Source organism: Nannospalax galili, unplaced genomic scaffold, assembly GCF_000622305.1.
Source record: "Nannospalax galili isolate Female #2095 unplaced genomic scaffold, S.galili_v1.0 scaffold471, whole genome shotgun sequence".
NCBI classification, from domain to species: domain Eukaryota; kingdom Metazoa; phylum Chordata; class Mammalia; order Rodentia; family Spalacidae; genus Nannospalax; species Nannospalax galili.
In genome coordinates this window covers 2,911,899-2,931,113 of record NW_008330333.1, presented here as the reverse complement: position 1 = coordinate 2,931,113, position 19,215 = coordinate 2,911,899, and the positions used below count along the sequence as shown (strand labels likewise).

The 19,215-nt window shown below is 43.6% G+C and overlaps 2 protein-coding genes across 3 annotated transcripts in view; one reads left to right on the top strand and one right to left on the bottom strand.

Annotated features, from left to right (window-relative positions):
- Ubn1 (ubinuclein 1) overlaps positions 1 to 12,059 on the bottom strand; it is a 34,344-nt gene extending 22,285 nt beyond the window's left edge. The window contains exons 1-7 of the mRNA XM_008846567.3: positions 11,923 to 12,059; positions 8,759 to 9,045; positions 3,784 to 3,870; positions 3,055 to 3,150; positions 2,639 to 2,773; positions 1,876 to 1,979; positions 584 to 1,022 (exon numbers count right to left, since the gene is read on the bottom strand). Coding sequence (XP_008844789.1) covers positions 584 to 1,022; positions 1,876 to 1,979; positions 2,639 to 2,773; positions 3,055 to 3,150; positions 3,784 to 3,870; positions 8,759 to 9,007 — 1,110 coding nt within the window. The 5' untranslated portion in view covers positions 9,008 to 9,045; positions 11,923 to 12,059. The remainder of the gene's footprint in view (positions 1 to 583; positions 1,023 to 1,875; positions 1,980 to 2,638; positions 2,774 to 3,054; positions 3,151 to 3,783; positions 3,871 to 8,758; positions 9,046 to 11,922) is intronic.
- A 692-nt stretch (positions 12,060 to 12,751) lies between these two features.
- Positions 12,752 to 19,215, top strand: part of Glyr1 (glyoxylate reductase 1 homolog) — a 41,951-nt gene continuing 35,487 nt past the window's right edge. The window contains exons 1-3 of one of the 2 annotated variants that reach the window (XM_008846555.3): positions 12,752 to 12,862; positions 13,841 to 13,877; positions 14,777 to 14,856. In XM_008846555.3, the coding sequence (XP_008844777.2) occupies positions 12,759 to 12,862; positions 13,841 to 13,877; positions 14,777 to 14,856 (221 nt within the window). In that variant the 5' untranslated portion in view covers positions 12,752 to 12,758. The remainder of the gene's footprint in view (positions 12,863 to 13,840; positions 13,878 to 14,776; positions 14,857 to 19,215) is intronic. The other variant, XM_008846550.2, reaches the window with a different exon arrangement.

Here is a 19,215-nt window from a genome sequence, read left to right as displayed (position 1 = left end):
ACACTAGGGGAAAACAGCAGTGTGACTGCTCCATGTTAAAGGTTGCTTGCTGTTGTGAGAGGCAGGAACGGTGCTCAGGTAAAGTTCCTACTTGCCACTATGTAGGTATACCCATGATCACTACTGACGTACTCAACTGAAGGTAGTATCTAAAACCCAGCAGCAGCTAAGCATGTGCTCTGAGTCCAAACATGTATGTTTACAAACCAGGGAATCTTCAAAATCTTTGGAATACTAAGAAGATAAATATCTGTCCCAGCTGCCTGCTGCCAACATCAGGGTCAGTCTATCACAAAAGTAAAGATAGTGTGTGGGAAAGACACAGAACAAGAGAAAAATTCCCAAAAAGAAAGCAAAATTTCCAGAAGTGAAGGAACCAAGAATGTTGAAAAATGAAGCCTGATAGGCAAAGTCCACACTGTTTCCTCCCTCAGAACAAGAGGCAAGCTTGGGAAAAGCTTATACTTTCACTGCCAAGACACTAAAGGGTTTCTTGGGCATCAAGCTTCATGCAGTGCAGAACCAACACACCAATCTGCCCAAACTGCTTCCAGGAAAGCCCAGACACACTATGTCACCATACCTGAGCCAGTTCCTTAACGCGCTTCTCCAGGGGTGTTGGTAGGCCTTCAGGAAGGGAAGAGGGCTGCCTGAATTCCTGGTCCAATCCCACCCCAAGGGAATCACTTCCGTCATCCATATCTCGGAAGGGGCTTCCTTCTGGAGACTCACTGAGCAGCTGCTCCAAGTCCAAATCCGTCAGCGAATCCATGGCAGTGGCAGCTTGGAGCAAGTCATTGTCAGAAGTGGAGCCAAAGAGTGAGAGCAACGGGTCAGAGGTACCCTCCAGTTCCCTTAGGCCCTGAACTTCCGCTGATGACACAGCTACAGGCTTATGCTCCTCCTCCCTCTTTTTTTGAGCCTCTTTCTCCTTCTGAAATTTCTTTAGCATCTCTTTAACACTTAATGCCCCAGAGTACTTCTTCTTCTTCTTCTCCTTACTGGCATTGAGGGCTGTGAAGCTGTAAGTAAGAAGGAAACTGGTCACTCAGGTGTAGGCCCCCCATAGGAAACTCAGAAGCCTTCAGTCCTGCTCCCAGGGAAGGGTCTCCATGAGTCTTCAGTTAGTCCACCTTGTTATCATCATGCCTTCCTTCTCCTGGCATAAAGAACTCCACCTTGCTGGACCATAGCTTGAGAGGCAATACAGGTTAGCAACACAGTGTCATATAATGCTAAATATCCAATGGGTTGTTTTTTTTTTTGAGACAGGGTCTCCCTGTAGCCCCTGTCCTGGAACTCACTATGTAGACCAGGCTGGCCTTGAACTCACAGAGATCCACCTGCCTCTGCCTCCTAAGTGCTGGGATTAAAGGCATGCGCCACCATGCCCGGCTCTTCCAATGGGTTTTTAAGGACCACTGCTAGGCTGAAATAAAAGACTGCAAAAAGGGGGAGGGTCAAGAAAAGTATCACAAGAAGAAGGTAAGAACAGCAGCAACTTGAAGGCAGCTAGGGTGAAGCTGATTAAGGAGAAGTAATCACAACCATAGAAGACAAAGGAAAATAGAGACAGAAGAACTGGGACAGAGGAGTGCCAAGAGAACAAGGAACATGAGCAATCACATAGTGACAGAAACAGATGCTGACACTGACAGTCGAACAGAGGCACGCTGGTTATCTGACTGACACAGAGATGAGAGTGGATGACTATGCCCAGAATGGTCCTATTGTAGGTGAGAGGGAGAGGAGGGCCAGGCCCTATAGCCTCTTCTGAAGCTTGGGGAGGCAGGGGGGGCGGAGGGCAAGTCAGTTCCTGGGTGTCCTGCCCTCACAGGTCAGACTTTATCCTAGCAAAAAGCTGCTGCCTCTTACCCGGCTTTGGAAAACTTGGACTTTTTCGATTTCTTCTCCTTGTCATAAGTGTCATCTTTTTTCTTCTTCTTTATCTTCTCACCACCTTCCTTCAACTTCCGCTTCTGAGAATTAAAGACAAGGCACAGTTACACAGCTCCCTGAGTCAGTGAGCAAGTGCACTACACAGCACTGGCCTTGCTCCACGCGGGCACATCCTCAGACTGGTCTCATTCCTTCATGAACAAAAAAGCTCTCTCATCTCAAAGCAGTCCCTGGGTCACAACCCCACAGTATTCCCAGCAACAGCATCTCCAAGAAACAATCAAAGACCATGGTGGCTGTTATGAAGCCAGATGTGGAATGGGCTGTGGGTGGGCCTTCCCATTTTAAACATTAGACAATGGGAGGCAGACACTAAAATATGCTCAGTCTAAGGCTGACTGGTTTTCAGTGGGTGACAGCTGTAACTGAAGTCCTCTCCAAATTTACAGAAGAGAGTCAGCAAGGGTGGGGCATGCTTCTTTGATCCATACCCTTAAGACTCTCCCCACCCAGAGACCATTTTGAGACATGACCCTGCTGAGCCTATTGGAGAATCCTGTGACACAGATGAAACGACTATGAGGCCTGATAGTGCCCCCAGGAACTCATCTTGTTGACTTAGCTCTGCCTTTCCACCAGCCTCCTGAGCCACCCTAAGCCATCACACATTATCACCTACTGATCTCACAAGGCCACATAAAAATTCATTTCTGAAATCCAAAAGCAAGTATGTTCTAACCTTTGGGGATTTCTTCTTCTTTTCTTTAATGAAGTCATCCTCAGATTCTGAAGCTTGTCTAAATTGCAAGGTTCCTGAATTAATGTAAAATCCTCCATACTTTGTGGTCAAAGAAGCAGGAACAAGTTCATCATACTGAAAGGGAAAAACATACCATCAGCTGCCAGTTCTGGTTCTATGGTCCAAAGATACAAAGTGCATCTGAAGAGATGTGAATAATATTTTCTGTCACTCTTCAGACAGCATGCTAAGATACCCTTTCCCCAATCACCAATGTGCAAGCTACCACATGTTTTGAAGACAGGAGGTCATGATTTTCAATTGAAAAAAACAAGGCCCAGTGCTAAAGAGGGCACACTGCACTGTCCCAACCGCACTTCCCCACTGTCCATATCAAGCTGTCATTAACCACTCACCGCCTCAGAGTTATCGATGAAAGAATCTGACTCATCATAACCATACCCCATATCAATTAAGTCCTGGATTCGGTCTTTCCTACGTTTCTTTCCACCCTGAAATTTAAAATCAAGAGGTCACATGCTTTTTTGATAAGTACAGTGAATTAAATGTTGCCTTGAGCTTCATTAGCTAGCGATTAAAGATTGAAAAACACTATAAACTATCTCTTTCTCTCACACACACACACCCTTTCCCTAAAGACCTCTGAAAATAGGGCAGATTTATATCTATCTGCATAAATGGACTAAGTCAAAAGAATCAACTAAATGACTTTTTTGTTTGTTTGTTTTGTTTTTTTGAGACAGGGTCTCTCTGTAGCCCCAGCTGTCCTGGAACTCACTATGTAGGCCAGGCTGGCCTTGAACTCAGAGATCTGCTTGTCTCTGCCTCTGGAGTGCTGGGATCACGCTCAGCTTAAATGACTTCTTATGCTCTGTAACCAAACTCATACTCTGAAGAGTGACAGGCCCTGTTCATCTGTCCATTTAACTCATACACTGCTCCTGCTGCAGATTTCTGTGCCTTACTGCATCTGTTTAATAGCTGTATTCTGTTTCCTCTGAGCATTACTACATCTACTCCCAGATCACTGCCGACTACATGATTAACTACCACAGGAACATGCAAATGCCTGGAGACCACTCCCACTAACGAGGTTGTTTTCTTGCCCAACACAAAAGTCTTACATATTTTTCTTCAAATTTCCGTGCAAGGGCCTCCACTTTATGCCTTTCCTTTTCATCATCATTGAAAGGATCCAAGACATCTTTTTTCTGTAAAGAGATCATTCCACAAAAATAAGTAAAAAAAAAATAGTCAAAGAACCTTCAATGACTATCCAATAAAAACCGTTATTCAGAAAAGGCAAAACAGAATATATGCTGCCATCTGATCAGTTTATATTGTTTAAAAAAAATAGAATTTTACCATGTTTGGTGGCTCATATCCTAGCCTCTGGGGAGGGTGAGGCAAGAGGATCTCAAATTCAAAGCCAACCTGGCTACAATGTGAGGTCAGGGCTAGACAATCTAGTGAGATCCTGTCTCAAACTAAAACAAAACAGGGCTAAGAACCTACATCAGTGGTCCATGCATGTGCAAAGCCTTGGGTTCAACCCTACACCATACATCAAAAAAAAGGCAGTCGTGGTAAAACATCTATTTGTGAAAACATCCATTTATGCAATTCAAGAAAACTTGATGAAATACTTACAATGGCCTACCACAGCATTAGAGACTATGGGGCTTCAAATATAGCAAATGGCCTTTATTGGAGATGATCAATGTCTACAGAACTATGCAAAATATAGTAGACTCTTTTTGTAACAGTTTATTTTATGCACTTGAAAAATCTTAAGAACGGGTCCATAGACTTCATCAAACTTCCAAAATAGTCAAGGTTCAAAAGGTTAAAAACCCACTGAATATGTAGTAAAAGTTCTTGACAGTCATTCTGCCTTTAGGAAAGTGGCATGAGGGGTCTTGGATTTAGCTCCGTGGTAGACTGCTTCCCTCCTAAGCATAAGGCCCTGGGAGAGAGAGAAGGGGACCAAAAATAAGAAATAAATAAGAAACAAAAACCTAAAGGAATGCAAAAGGTAGTCTGAATAGTAGTTCTCAAGGTAAACCCTGATTAACAGCATCCCTATCCTTAGAAACATACCTTCAAGAGTCTACTGTGGCCTCTCATCCTCCAACCTCAATACTCATTCCAAGTATTTTCATGTAGTCTTCCAAAGTTTATTTCTACCCTATACATTTATTCATACATTTTTTTATCAAGTAAGTTTTTCTTGTTAGATTAATTTCTTGGGCAAAGAATTTTAATCTTAATAGAGATTATACTAAATATGCTGAGACTTCATAGTATACCAAAAAACACTGGATGCTTACATCAAAACAAAATCTCCAGGCCAGGAATGATAGTACATGCCTATACTCATAGCACTTTGGAAGCAGAAGCAAAAGGATAAAGAACTCTAGGCCAGCCTGAGCTACATTTTCAAGGCTCAATTTCCAACTTCATACAAATAAAGAAAATAAAATCTTATTCTACCCTCCTGTCTACTAAAACCACCTACCTAAAAGGATCAGTTAGGTGATCTACAAAGTGAACAAATACTGGGATATTACAGAACATACATATAAAACACATACCATAAATGGGTGGTTTTAAAAAACAGGTGCTTACCTGTCTCTTCTAATGTTTCTACAATGTTATATACAACTTAAATGGTTAAAAGAACTTTTAAAAATCCTATTTTTGGCCAGGCGTGGTGGGGCACGCCTTTAATCCCAGCACTCGGGAGACAGAAGCAAGCGGATCTCTGTGAGTTCAAGGCCAGCCTGGTCTACACAGTGAGTTCCAGGACAGCTGGGGCTACAGGGAGACCCTGTCTCAAAAAGACCAAAAAAAAAGAAAAAAAAAATTCTATTTTTAAGCACTACCAGATTCAATGTCTTTCATTTTTTTAATTATATTTTTTTATTTTATGTGTATGAGTATATTGCCTGCATGTGAGTGCACCCATGTTGTGCAATGCCGCGGAGGTCAGAAGAGGCCTTCGGGTTCCCCTGGAACTGGAATTAAGGATGGTTCGTAGCCACCATGTGGGTGCTGAGAATTGAACCCAGGTTTTCTGCAAGAAGAGTCAGTGCTCTTAACTGCTGAGCCATCTCTCCAGCCCGATTCAATATCTTTTGACCATTTCCTGGCTGAAGGTCCAGCTCTGTCTAAACATAGCATCCTGGATTTTTTTTTTTTTTTCTGGTCTTTTGGTCTTTTTGAGACAGGGTCCCCTGTAGCTCCGACTGGCCTTGAACTCACAGAGATCTGCCTGCCTCTGTCTCCCGAGTGCTAGGATTAAAGGGGTGCACCACCACGCCTGGCACATCCTGGATGTTATTAAGCTCTCCTCAGGTAAAAATCATCATGTTGTAACTTCTGCTACTTGTACTCCTAGAATTCTCCTATAATATCTATAAGCCTGCAGTTCCCATGAGGTTAGGACAATCTTTTCCACCTTTATATAGACCTCACAGTGCAATAGTGCTTCACACTGTAAGAAACATATGCTAAATGAATCAATGCACAAATATATCAGACTAGACTGGGGAAGGATGTGCCCAGGACCTCATGCATGACTATGGACACTACAGAGAAGATCCATAATGACTTAGGAGCTTTAAAACTGAAGTCCAGGAGTGATTACCCTAACATTGGATCCAAATTTCTCTGTGTGTTTCATGCATTTTTCTGCAATGTTGAAAGCAATATGGAACTCCCCTACCCCAGCTGCCAAAGGGGAGCTAAGTGAAATCAGAGCACTGGGGTGTTCTGTTTCAGTTGCCCTATCCAGTTGATTTACCAATTCTTGCTAACTGTCACTTCCTCTTAAGGAAGAGGAAACCATCCCAATTTCAAAAAAAAAGAAGAATTGTGAAAAGATTTTAAATTCTGCTCATCCTTCTCACTGGCCCTTATACAACAGGATATATAAGGTATAGATGTATTAGCTTCAATTCTACCAATAAAATCTTAATCAAGAAAAACATTTTTAGTGGGGTGTGATGAATACCTGTAATCCCAGTACTTGGGAGGTAGAGACAAGAATCAGTTACTCAAGCTATATGGCAAGTAAGAGGCCAACCTGGGCTATCTGGGTATCTCAAACAAAACAGAACAGAACAAAACCCCACATATTTTGTCTAACCAAATGTACTTTCTCCCAACAGCCCAAATGTGAATCAGACTGAGTACTTGGCACTGAGACACTGCTAGACTTCACCAACATGATCTCTTTCTACCCTCTGACAGCCTGTGAGCTAGGCACTGGCCTAGTACCTGTTCTGCTAAAAGCCTCTCTAGAGACCAAAATGCTACAAGTATGGCCCTCCTTATCTTCTCAGAGCCCAGCACAGTGCATCAGTATACAGCAGGTGCTTACAACACTCTTTACCTAGCTCCTCCTCACACTATACGATTTTTATCAACACAAAAAAATGCAAAACTAGTCTTGGTTGACAGTGGTTGCCTGTATGAGGTGGGGTGGGGGCCAGTGTTCTTTGAGGCAAGCAAGAAGCTTCTGGAATCCTGGTAAATGCAACACAAGTTGCATGGATGTGCTGTTTGTGGAGATATGGGTTCTTTTTTGTTGTTTTTTGAGACAGTGTCTTCCTGTAGCCCCAGTTGGCCTAGAACTCTCAATGTGGACCAGGCTGGCCTCAATCTCACATGCCCAGCTGCACTTTTTCACATATATGACATACAGTGGTATAAGTATGTAATCTCGGCACTTAGGAGGCTGAGGCAGGAGGATTTTATGTTCAAGATCAGCCTGAGCTACAGTGAGACTCTGTAAGGCTCAAGTTCCAACCTCAAATAAAAAATAAAATTCCTTTATTTTATCCTCCTATCTCTATCTACTAAAACCTATCTTAAAAATTATATAAATTTTTGCCGGGCGTGGTGGTGCACGCCTTTAATCCTAGCACTTGGGAGGCAGAGGCAGGTGGATCTCTGTGAGTTCAAGGGCAGCCTGGTCTACATAGTGAGTTCCAGGACAGCTACAGGGAGGCCTTGTCTCAAAAAGACCAAAAAGACTCCCCCCGGCCAAAAAATATATATATAAATAAAATGTTAATGAATGGGTAACACCATATTGAAGCTGAGTACTGGGTGCCGCTTACATTATACTCTCCACTTCTGTGTGTGTGCAAGCTGCATACCAGAAAGTAAAACAAATCTATCAGAAAAAAAATAGATCAGGCAGGTGAGATGGCTCAGTGAGTAAGGGTACTTGTTGCCAAGCCTGATGACATGAGTCCAAGACTTGGGATCCACAGGGTGGAAGCAGAGTTCTGACTCCCGCAAGTTTTCTGATTTCCACACATGCATGCCCAACACACAGTGATCAGGGAAAAAAAGAACAGTTAAAAAACATTTTAAGAAATCAATCTGATTTTCAGTTTGAAGTCTACAAAGCCAATTCTGGAAAATACTAATACTACTAATAATAGCTTTTTTTGGTTTTTTGTTTTTTTTTCTTTTTAAAGGTAGAAACAGATTTCTACCCATCCAGAGAAAGAAACTACCCAAGACACTGATGTTCAAAAGAGATGACCAGTGTGGTTGTCTTCATGTCTGTCCTTCCACCATGCAGACGGAACAAAGAGAAGCATCCAACACTACAACTGTCAAGAGACAGATCTCATCAATGTGTCATATGAAAATCTTGACATGAAAAAAAATGTATTGTTTATTTATATAATTAGCCAAAACTTAAATGATAATAATGATTCTTAAAACAATTCTCTTCCTTCCAGCCAGGCACGGTAGCACACACCTTTAATCCCAGCACTCAGGAGGCAGAGCTCTGTGAGTTCCAGGCCAGTTGGGACTACAGGGAAACCCCATCTCAAAAAAAATAAAAATAAAAAAAATAAAAAAACGACCAAAAATATAAATAAAATAATTCTCTTCCTTCAAGCCTAATGTTAAGATCAAGACCAAACAACCCTGTGCTTACTCTGGATGAGTGGCGTGATCTTGGGCCAGCCCAAGCCTTTCTAAGTCTCATTTTCCTGCTATGAAGGCCCCCGTGCATACACTGACACCTTCGTATTAGGTCTGCAAAGCAACTCTGAAACCGTTGGAGTGTACCTTGTCTCCAGGCTGAAGGCCTTTCACCTTCCCTCGGCTATTCTTCACCAGTTCTGGATAGAAGAACTCTGGACAGCGTTTGTGATCTGGCTCAAAGAGGGTGAGTGTAATCCGAACAGCTGCTGCAGCAGGCTCACAGTCCTGATGCTGATCTGCTCCCCCAACCTCCTCTTTCCTGGACTTCTTCAAAAATGCAGGATTCAGAGAACCTGGGAGAGAGGTGAACTGGACCCTGTGGGGCTCCGACATGGCTACCAACAATCTTAGCAGGTGTCACTGCATGGCTTCTGTTAACATTGAAAAGAAGAGCCAGGTCAAACCAAGATGACAAATACAGACATTTTCCTGCTCAATTATACAAATTTAAGAGAACTTCATCGTCAAGAAGAAGCCTTTGATAAATGTATTATAATTGCTATTTATTGTTTTTGTCCATTTAAGTAACCCATTGTAAATATAAAAATTGTAACTATTTTGGACATCATCTCAAATCACATACTTTTAAGGCCAAATTAGTCTCTTTTTGCATGTGACTCCTCTCATTTCTTCTATGCCTAGAAAGTCCTTTCTAATCAGATCTTATAGAAGAAATAACCTATACAGCCTTTCATAGATTTTTCACTTTTAAGTCCAATACTGTTGAATTTACTATGCACTATGGTGTTAGGACAGGCTCTAATTTGGTTTTCTCCAGCACTAATCATTGAATCATCTTTCCCTTCCCTGCTGATTTGGCACACACTAAAGCAGCACCCCAGATACTTAAGGTCTGTCTAAAAGACATCTGTTACATTAATAAGTACTTGAGCGATTTTTTAACCAGTACTGTGTTGAAAGGTTTATGACACTTAATATTTTGAATTCATATTTATTATCCTTCTTTTAAAAATAATTAGCTTTTCTGACTTATTTCAAATCAATTTTAGAACCATTTTGGAAAGTCTCTACCAAAATGTGGCCGTTCTTTGCAAAACGAATAAAAAATACAAATTAATTCAGAAAGATTTGTATATCTCTACACATATGTAAACATATTAGTATATCCAATATTCATTCATTTTATTATCACCATAAAAAAACTGATGTAAGACCAGGTATGGAAGTAGAAAATACACAAATGAGTTAAAAATCATTCTAATCAGGCAGCAAAGTCATAAGTGGTGAGACAGGTTGGCCTGTGCATATTAATTACCAACATGAACTAAGATGCTGGAATACAGCACCCTAAAAGAAACTTCCAAGGGCCTTAGGACGCTGCTGATGCACCCGGCTATGAAAATAAACCCCAAAAGAATGCTAAAGGCTTACAGGTCCCCCACCGACAGAGCAGACACAATCTTATAAGAAAGCCTATCAGGGATCTGGAGCGATGCTGGCTCAGTGGTTGAGAGCACTGGCTGCTCTTGCAGAGGACCTGGGTTCAGTTCTCAGCACCCACATGGCAGCTAGCTAACAACCCTCTGTAACTCCAGTTCCAGGAGTATGTCTCCATGGGCATTACATGCAAACACTCATACACATCAGGCAAACACTCATACACATAAAAAATTAAAATAAAAAAGTTTAAAAATAAAATAAAATAGCTGGTCATGGTGGCGCATGCCTTTAAATGCTGGCACTCAGGAGGCAGAAGCAGGCAGATCTCTATGAGTTAGAGGCCAGCCTGGTCTATATAATGAGTTCCAGGCCAGCTGGGGCTGCAGGGAGACCCTCTCAAAGAGAACAAAAAATAAAATATAAAGGGCTGGAGAGATAGCTCAGTAGTTAAGAGCACTGACTGCTCTTGCAGAGGACCCAGGTTTGATTCCCAGCACCCACATGGTGGCTAACGGGTGTACTCACACACATTCAGGCAATACACATAAAATAAAAATAATAAAATATTTTTTAAAAATAAAATATAAAATAGCTAAGTATAGGCTGGGGATGTAGCTCAGTAGGATGCTTTCCTCACATGTATGAGGCCCTAGGTTCAATCCCTACACCAAATTAAACCAGGTATGATAATACACACCTGTAATTCCAGCACTGGGGAGGTGGAGGCAGGAGGATCAGAAGTTTAAAATCATTGTTGACTACATAGCCAATTGAAGGCCAGTCTGGACTACATGAGACTGTATCCAAATAAAATAAAATAAAAACAGTAACAAACCCACAGATAAGGTTTTAAATATTCTGAATGAATTAAATGCTATTTGTATTCTACAGAGAAAAACATTCCTCTTTTTAAAAAGTCTAATTATGCAAAAGCCACTGTATCTCCAGGTAGTATTGGGACTGGTTTGTTAAAGTAAATACATTCTCGGTAATGATACTTTTGAACTAACTACTGATGAAACAGGAAAACTTGTTCACTAATTTTTAATTAGTCTTTCTTGAATTCTTATTTAATGGCTTTTCATTTCAAAATGGAAAGTTTTATTATCTACAGAAATGACAACTTGTCTTTCACTTTCTGAAAATCATACTGATTTTTGTTTCCTGTCTTATTGCATTGGCTAGAATTTTCAGGACTTCAGACAACGTATCCTTTGCTGTTCCGGACCAATGGGGATACCTACAGGTCCAGTTGCAATGTTAAGATCCACATTTTTAATCAAGTCATTACAACATCCTTCAGTTCCTCTTAAAATGTCATAATTTCTAAATTAAGAACACGTGTTGAATTTTATTAAGTCATTTCCTGTAATCTTAAATACACTTTAATGGATCGGTTTCTGTTTACAAGAACACAGTGTGTAAATGACTGTCTCTACAACTAATTCCTGGTACTTCAGGGAAACTGGTTTTCAGAGAAAAACAGAGATGGGGGGGCTCAATCCAGGGCACCCAGCTCCTCCACTCCTCCAACCCCCACAGCAGTTTACAACCAAAGCGAAGACCCCGCCTAGGGGAAAACGCCCACGGACCAGCCACCTTCCCAAGCAGACCAAGGACTCAAGAAAAATCACTAAATTAAGTCCACCCTTGACACAGACTCCCTGCGTCAGTCCCTGGGGGTGGGACTTTTTTGCAAAATGTCAAGCTTCTACCACATCTGTGGGTTTGGGCTGCCGCTGGGCCCAACACCAACCATCGGTCTTCCTGCTGTCACAACTTCTTGTAAAGTGTCAAACTACTTAGAAGAGCTAACGTGGGAGCTCCGCCCTGACCGCAGCACGCACCTTTGTCCCCAGCGCCGACGCGGGCCAGAAACGTCCCCCCGCGGCGGTCCTCATGCCGGCCCGGGACCGAGGCAGCACGGCTCAGCGGCCCGCTCTTAAGAGCTGCTGGAGGGCGCACGGAGGGCCCGCGCTACGGCCCATGCTGGGTCCCAGGCCGGGGCTGGAGAGAGCCTCTGGCCAAGTCGCTGACGCTCGCCAGCCCTGGGGGAAAAGCGAAGAAATGCCAAGTCCACGTCTGAGAAAACAAGTCGGGCAAAGCCGAGGGCGCTTGGCGCGGACGCCGCTCCGGAAGCCAGCCGTCAAGCGGGGCGCTTCCTCCGAAGGCTGGAGTTCCGGCCCCAGAGCGCGGGCTCGCGGGGGACCAGGGCCTCTCCCCGCCAGGCGCGTAGCCCCGGGCTCGGATCGAGACTGGCTCAGGCCGCGCCGAGGTCCGTCAGGGCAGCACCCGGGCGTCGAGACCCGTCCGCTGGGCACCTCAGGCTGAGGAACGGCCCCGGGCCCGCACCCAACTAACGGCCGATACGGAAACGTCAAGGAGGGCTAGCGATGAGCTCAGAGCCCCGGAAACCGGGCGGGTAGGTCGGCCGGCTCCCTCCCGCGCTCCTCCGGCCGCGCCGCCGCCACAGCCGCCGCTCTGGACAGCAGACGCTTCGTTGTCACGAGCCGAAGGGAGGGGGGAAGGAGCTGGGAGTCTTCAAGCTCCGGCGCGCTGAGAGCGCGGCGCCCGAGTCACGTGCCTCCAGGCCGTCCAATAAATGCTTGCAGGCGCGGTAACGTCAGCGCATTGGCGTGGCCGATGACAGCCGGGCCCCCGTCACGTGGTCAGGCCCACTCCAATGGGCGGTGCTGTGGCGACCTGCAGTTCCCGGCTGCCCGTGCGGCGGCGGTGGTTGGGTGGTAAGATGGCGGCTGTGAGTCTGCGGCTCGGCGACTTGGTGTGGTGAGTACTGGCGGCCAGGGCTGAACGTGGGGCGGCGGGAACCTGCCTTTCTTGAGCGCAGGGTTGGCGGCTGGCTCTGGAGCTGCTTTATTATGTGCTCCTGGCTGCCGAGAGTGGGGAAGACCAGCGTCCGCCGCGCTGCGAACGATGCTCGGGCGGAAGGGGCAGTCCGTTCCCCGGAGACCGAGGCCGAGGGGGGCCGCAGCGGTCCCGGCTCTGAATCCCGAGGCCATCCCGGGGGAGGGCTGCGGCTTCGGAGCTCGTATGCCAGGGACCCACACAGAGGGAACCCGGGTTCTGTGGGGCTTCCGGAGGACAACCGAGTCCCCAGGGTCTCTCTAGGGCTCCTCGCGCGGGATAGAGCTGTCCAAACCGATGGAACAGACCTGGGCTTGAGGCTCCACTCCGGGTAGCAAAACCCGACTGCACGGAGCTGCCGGGCGAAGAACCCGAGGGGGGTACTTATCCTTTGCAAACGAGGGCTTGGCGGTAACCAGTGCCTCTCATAGTCTGTTCCTTGTGTCCCCGACAGCCGCCAGAACCAAAACTAAGCGTTTTCGCCTTCCTGGAGCTGCGTAGTTTGTTTCCTGACCTAGAGGAAGGCTTGCATTAGCATTTGTCAACGCAAGACGGATCTGATGACTTAAACCAGACTTAGTTTGGTGAAGTCTGTTTACAAAGAGAACTGCCCCTAACCCTGTCAACTGGGAGACTCTAGAACGGTGACTGTCTACAGTTTAGTCTGTATTTGTCAGTGGAAGAATGCACAGTCCTCAGGCCCTCACACACATATATACATATACGTACATACAGTTCTCAGTCCATTTGGAAAGCTTATTAAGAACTCTGGTTCTCCAGCTTTTGTTCTGCCCTTTGAGAATACTAGCAGAGTTAGAAGCATAAATTGCACGTTGAGTGGGCTAAAGGAGTTGGACTGGCTTTTCCAGGACAAGTTCTGACTCTTTGTATTTTCTCTAGGGGAAAACTGGGCAGGTATCCTCCCTGGCCGGGAAAGGTGAGTGTCTTGCAACTGCTCAAGGAAGCTATCTGAAATTAAATTTGAGAGTGTGGGTGAATTGTATGGTGTTTCCCTCAGTTTCTGACATTGACCTAAATTTGGCCCATTCCAATAAAACTCGGATTTTTTTCCTCTGGTTATCAGTTGGTTTAGAAAAGATAAACCAGATTATTTAATCTGCAGTAATCACGGATTTCTTGAATCAGAAATGGTTTGTGAAACTTGTTGGGGTTTTTAATCTGAGAAATTATTTCTAATTGGAATATAGCTTTATGCTTAAATCTAACAAAAGGAGAAACAAATAGATTCTCCAGGAAGAGAGAAGTCTAAATGTAGGTTAGTGAAAAGCCAAAGTATTTTTGTCCCAACTAAGTTTAAATCTTCTTCCCCTGTTACCATATGTGCTTCTCCAGTACATCTCTGCAGAAGTTGGCATTCCAGATTTTGAGAGCAGTGATCGTCATAGCTTTGCAAATGTTCTAGTTTTATATCCTTGCTAGGAATCCAGGAAATGTCTGTAGACTGTTTGCAATATGGTGTTTCCTTTGCCTCAGTCATCCTTTATTTTCATTACTTCCTGCCTCAACTCTTGCTGTACCAAAAGTATTTTGAAGTTTCTTCATTGATCACATGTAACATGGGGGGTGGGGATGATGTTGAGGTTAATACTGATTGTATAACAGGAGCCATTGCAGTAAAAATGACAATGTATTTTCTAACAGTGTGCTACGTGTTTGCTGTAGGGAACTTCAAGAATATTTATACATTTCTACACATCTCAGTAGAGACAGACAAGTATAAGGCCTTGATTTCTTTTTTCCATCTCACTTAGAGATGTGGTAAACTTTCATAGACTGCTATGTTCTCATGACACTTTCTCCCCCTTTATCCTCCAGATTGTTAATCCACCCAAGGACTTGAAGAAACCACGTGGAAAGAAATGCTTCTTTGTGAAGTTTTTTGGAACAGAAGATCAGTGAGTAGTATTCACTGAGAGTGCATGGTGCCTTTGGGTGTTTCCCTGAGTCTGAGCTGCTTTGCAAATATTCTAAGGATCCTTAGTTCAGGCTTACTGTGGGGTATAAGAATGGCACATCATTCTGACCTCATACCTAAATAAAAGGTGCTCTTCTCATCTGTCAGAAATTATCCTGGGGCCAATAGCAGTGTCACTCAGGTAAGAACCAGAATTCATAACCTTCTACATATGATAGTCGCACTGAAAGTTTCTCACATCTTTACTTCATCAGCTGTTCCTGTTTGTTTCTCTCTTTCTCTCACTTTTTTTTTTTAATTTTTTTGTGGCCCTAGGGATAGAACCCAGAGCTTTACCCATGCTAGACAAGCCATTGACCACTGAGCTACATGCCTACCTGATTCTCTTTTAATGACCTTGTATTACAGTCTGTTCATGAGGTACACAGTGAAAAATAAGATGTTATTTAAAAGTAATTGTTTAATCCTATTCGCTTATAAAAGAAAGTAGACTGTTTTCCTTGTATGTGCTTGAGGTGGAAGAATCCAGGACCATTAGTTTGAGTCTTTGACCTTATGTAAGATCCAGTAATTTGTTTATAACTTTCTGATGCACTACAGCAAGGTGACTATCCTAGTCTAACTAGGTAGCTTGATTTCCTCTTTTGTAGAATATTTTATTACTTTATTTTTTGTGTATAAGTGTATTGTCTGCATGTATGTAAGTGTGCCCATGTCTTACAGTGCCCACAAAGGTCAGAAGAGGGAATCAGATCCCCTGGAACTGGAGTTATAGACGGTTGTTAGCCGCCATATGGGTGTTAGAAATGGAGCCCAGGTCGTCTGCAAGAGTAGCCAGTACTCTTAACCACTGAGCCATCTCTCCAGCCCCGCTTGATTTCTTTAAGCAGTTGTATTTGTATTTATGATTGTTATAGGAAAATGTTACTTCAGGTTTGAAAAAAGATTATTTTTGATAAATCTAACACTGATGGCTAAAATATTGATTTATAGAAAACATATTACATATGAAAGTCCCTTATATACTGCGTCACACATTCAGGAGTTTATGCATCAGAGTGTTCTTCCAGATTTCCGTTGACATAGTATGTTGACAATACAGATCTTCCCTTCCTCCATTTTCTTTTCATGAGCCAGTTTACCAGACTTATGGCAGTATTTCAAGAAAGTTGCTATCCTGAATTGTGAGAGCAGAACCTGTGGAAGAAAGACTGTTGTTCTAATGCCACAAAATTGAAGCTAGAGTATGCTAGAACACTTGTCTAGCATGTTTGCCTTGGGTTCAATCCCCACTACCCTTCCCCCCTCCCCCCACACACAAGGAAAGTGTTAATGCCATAGATTCCATAAAGAAGATTCTCCTGTTGAGAAAAATTGTGTTTTGTTCCCTTTGAGTGTACACTCCGTAGTGCTCAACACTGAAGGAATTTCTAGGAAAGTGAACTCTGTAGTTCTTACCTTTCAGGTGCACAGTGAAGTAACAAGACTTAATAGGTCAGCTGGGATTGTGTGCTGAGTGACTGATTCAGGTAATTATGAAAGGATTCTGAAAGAGGGAGAGGTCAGTGGAGAACAGTGAGGTTCAGGAAGGCTGATGGAAGACAAGACAGGATCAATTCCAGAGGATGAATAGAGTTTGGGCAAGCAAGATGATAAGGACAGTGTGGATCCTATTAAGCTGCATATTGTGGGAAGGAAAAGGTGCTCCCTGCCTGGGGTAACTGCTACTTAAGAGTAACTGATGCTAGGGAATAACTGAGGCAGTGGGATCAGCCATATTTGAGTGGCTAAATGAAGAATTTGACATGTCTGAAAAAAAAGAGGCGGAGTTAATTCAGATTACTTGGGGCCTGAAAGCTGTTGTTTGGTTTGGTTTGGGGGTTGTTTTTAAGATGTGTTTGTGTGTGTGTGTGTGTGTGTGTATGTGTGTATGCATGCACATGTATGTATGTACACACAAGGACAGGTGCCTACAGAGCCTAGAGGCATTGGATTCCCCTGGAGTTGGAGTTACAGGTCGTTGTAAGCTGCCTCACGTGGATGCTGGGAATCAAACTCAGGTCCTCTGGAAGAGTAGTATATGCTCTTAACTACTGAGCCATCTCCAGCTCTGGTTTGTGTTTTTAATGCTAAAAGCCTAGAAGGATAAAGTGATTTTCCTGTGTATAAGAAATACTAGAGCCAGGCGTGGTGGTGCACGCCTTTAATCCCAGCACTCGGGAGGCAGAGGCAGGTGGATATCTGTGAGTTCATGGCCAGCCTGGTCTACATAACAAGTTCCAGGACAGCTGGGGCTACAGGGAGACCCTGTCTCAAAAAGACCAAAAGAAATACTAGAAATAGGACACCGGAAATTGGAGTTTTGTTTCATAAACAAAAACACTCAGCCAAGCAGCAGGTGCACCCAGTAATAAAATACACATGCTGAACATATACATGATAACTTGCTGGTGTTGGTGGTAGTGATGGTGTATGATTTCTCATTGACAAGCTCTCTGGAATGGGTCCATAAGAAAGTGGATACAGAGCAACTAGTAGCTATAATGACTTTAAGCCTCTTTTGGTGGAGTTCCACATAAAAAAAAATTTTACAGTGGTTCAGGGTGAAACTCAGAGTTTGTGCTTAGCATTTGTGAGGACCTGGGTTCAATTCTCAGCAACCCCCCCCCCAAAGTTGAGACTCACTGTGGGACTCACATGTTATCTTTTTATAGGTAGGTAGTAAACAAATAATAAGGATTTACAGCATTGCTCTGAAGGAAGGTTGCTTCCCCAGTGCTCTGTGTTAAGGCAGGTTTATTTAACATCATTGTATTATCTGGAGGTAAGATCTCCAGATTGGCTGGTGGCAGCCCATTACCTGGAAAGAGCTCTGGATCTGTTACCTGCCTAACATGCATCAGATATGGGTTCTACCTGCTCTCTGATTTAGGCAAACCATTTCAACTCACTAAACCATCATCCTTGGCCGCATAAGGGACTTCTGTCCAGGACTGGAGTGGTGACTCAGCAGTTAAGAGCACTGGCTGCTCTTACACGGGACCCAGGTTCGATTCCCAGCACCCACATGGCAGCTGACAACATCCGTAACTCCAATTCCAGAGGATCCAACACCCTCTTCTAACTTCCGTGGGCATTACATGATGCAGGTACACTTTTACACACATGCAGGAATACACTCATACACATAAAATAAAGCTAATTTTTTGAAAAAGAGGTAGCTGGGCTTGGTGGTGCACACCTTTAGTCCCAGCACTCAGAAGGCAGAGGCAGGCAGATTTCTGTAAGTTCAAAGCCTGGTTTGCATAGTGAGTTCCAGGTCAGCTGGGGCTATAGGGAGACCCTGTCTCAAAAAAACCAAAAAAATAAAAATATAAAAAATTTGAAAATAAAGAGAGAGAGAGAATGCTATGCATAACCTTGTAGTTACTCAGGAAAAGCGGCATCATTTATATCCCATGTGGTTTGGCATATATAGCAGGTGTTCAGCAAATATTCAGTCAGGATATGCATCTGTTAAAACAGAGAAGAAAAGGTAACAAGAAATAGGTGACTGCAAGTAAGGAACATGAGAGACAGAGATTGCCCATGACAGAGAATGCGTCAGATAAGAATCTGAGTGGGGAATTCCTAAGGATGTCCTTGCAACCCTAAGGATGTATTATTTTGTGTTTAGACATGAAGCAGTGCATTGCTTTACCTCTATATAAAACTAATAGGCTTCACCAGGTGTACTGTGTGCAGTTTAGTTCTTGTTTCCCAGAGGACCAGATAGAACTAATCAAGATCCAGAGAAAGGGATCTGTTAGGCACGAAAGTCAGACTCTTTAGTGTGGGAAAGCAAAGACTGAAAAACAAGCACAGTCAGAAGTTATGAACCAGTTAGTGGCTCTCAGGAGTTCTGCAAGGGGTACAAGTGGAATGTTATATGACTATGTTTAGGACCAATACAGTGACTCCTTTATAAATTGTGCTTGGGAGGTGGTGTGGACAGGAGACAGCAAGTGAATTTTTTTAGAGATGAGCACTACTTACTAAGGGACAGATCTGTCAGTAGCTATGGTAGAAGCTGAGCAGCTCTTTCTTTAAAGCTAACATCAGGGATAGGGCAAATATGATCCTGGCCCATCCTGTGTTGAGGACTCCATTAGATTGTACCCTGGCCCAATGAATGTTCCTATATTCCCATGGCCTGTTCCTGTATTCCTAAGGAACATGGAATTTAGTCAGAAATACTCAGTTGACAGATGACTTAATGGGAAAAATACATGTAGGTATGATTTTTTATTTTAGCAAGGACCTTTATTAAAGAGTAAAGAGGTTAGCTCCTTGAGTAAGA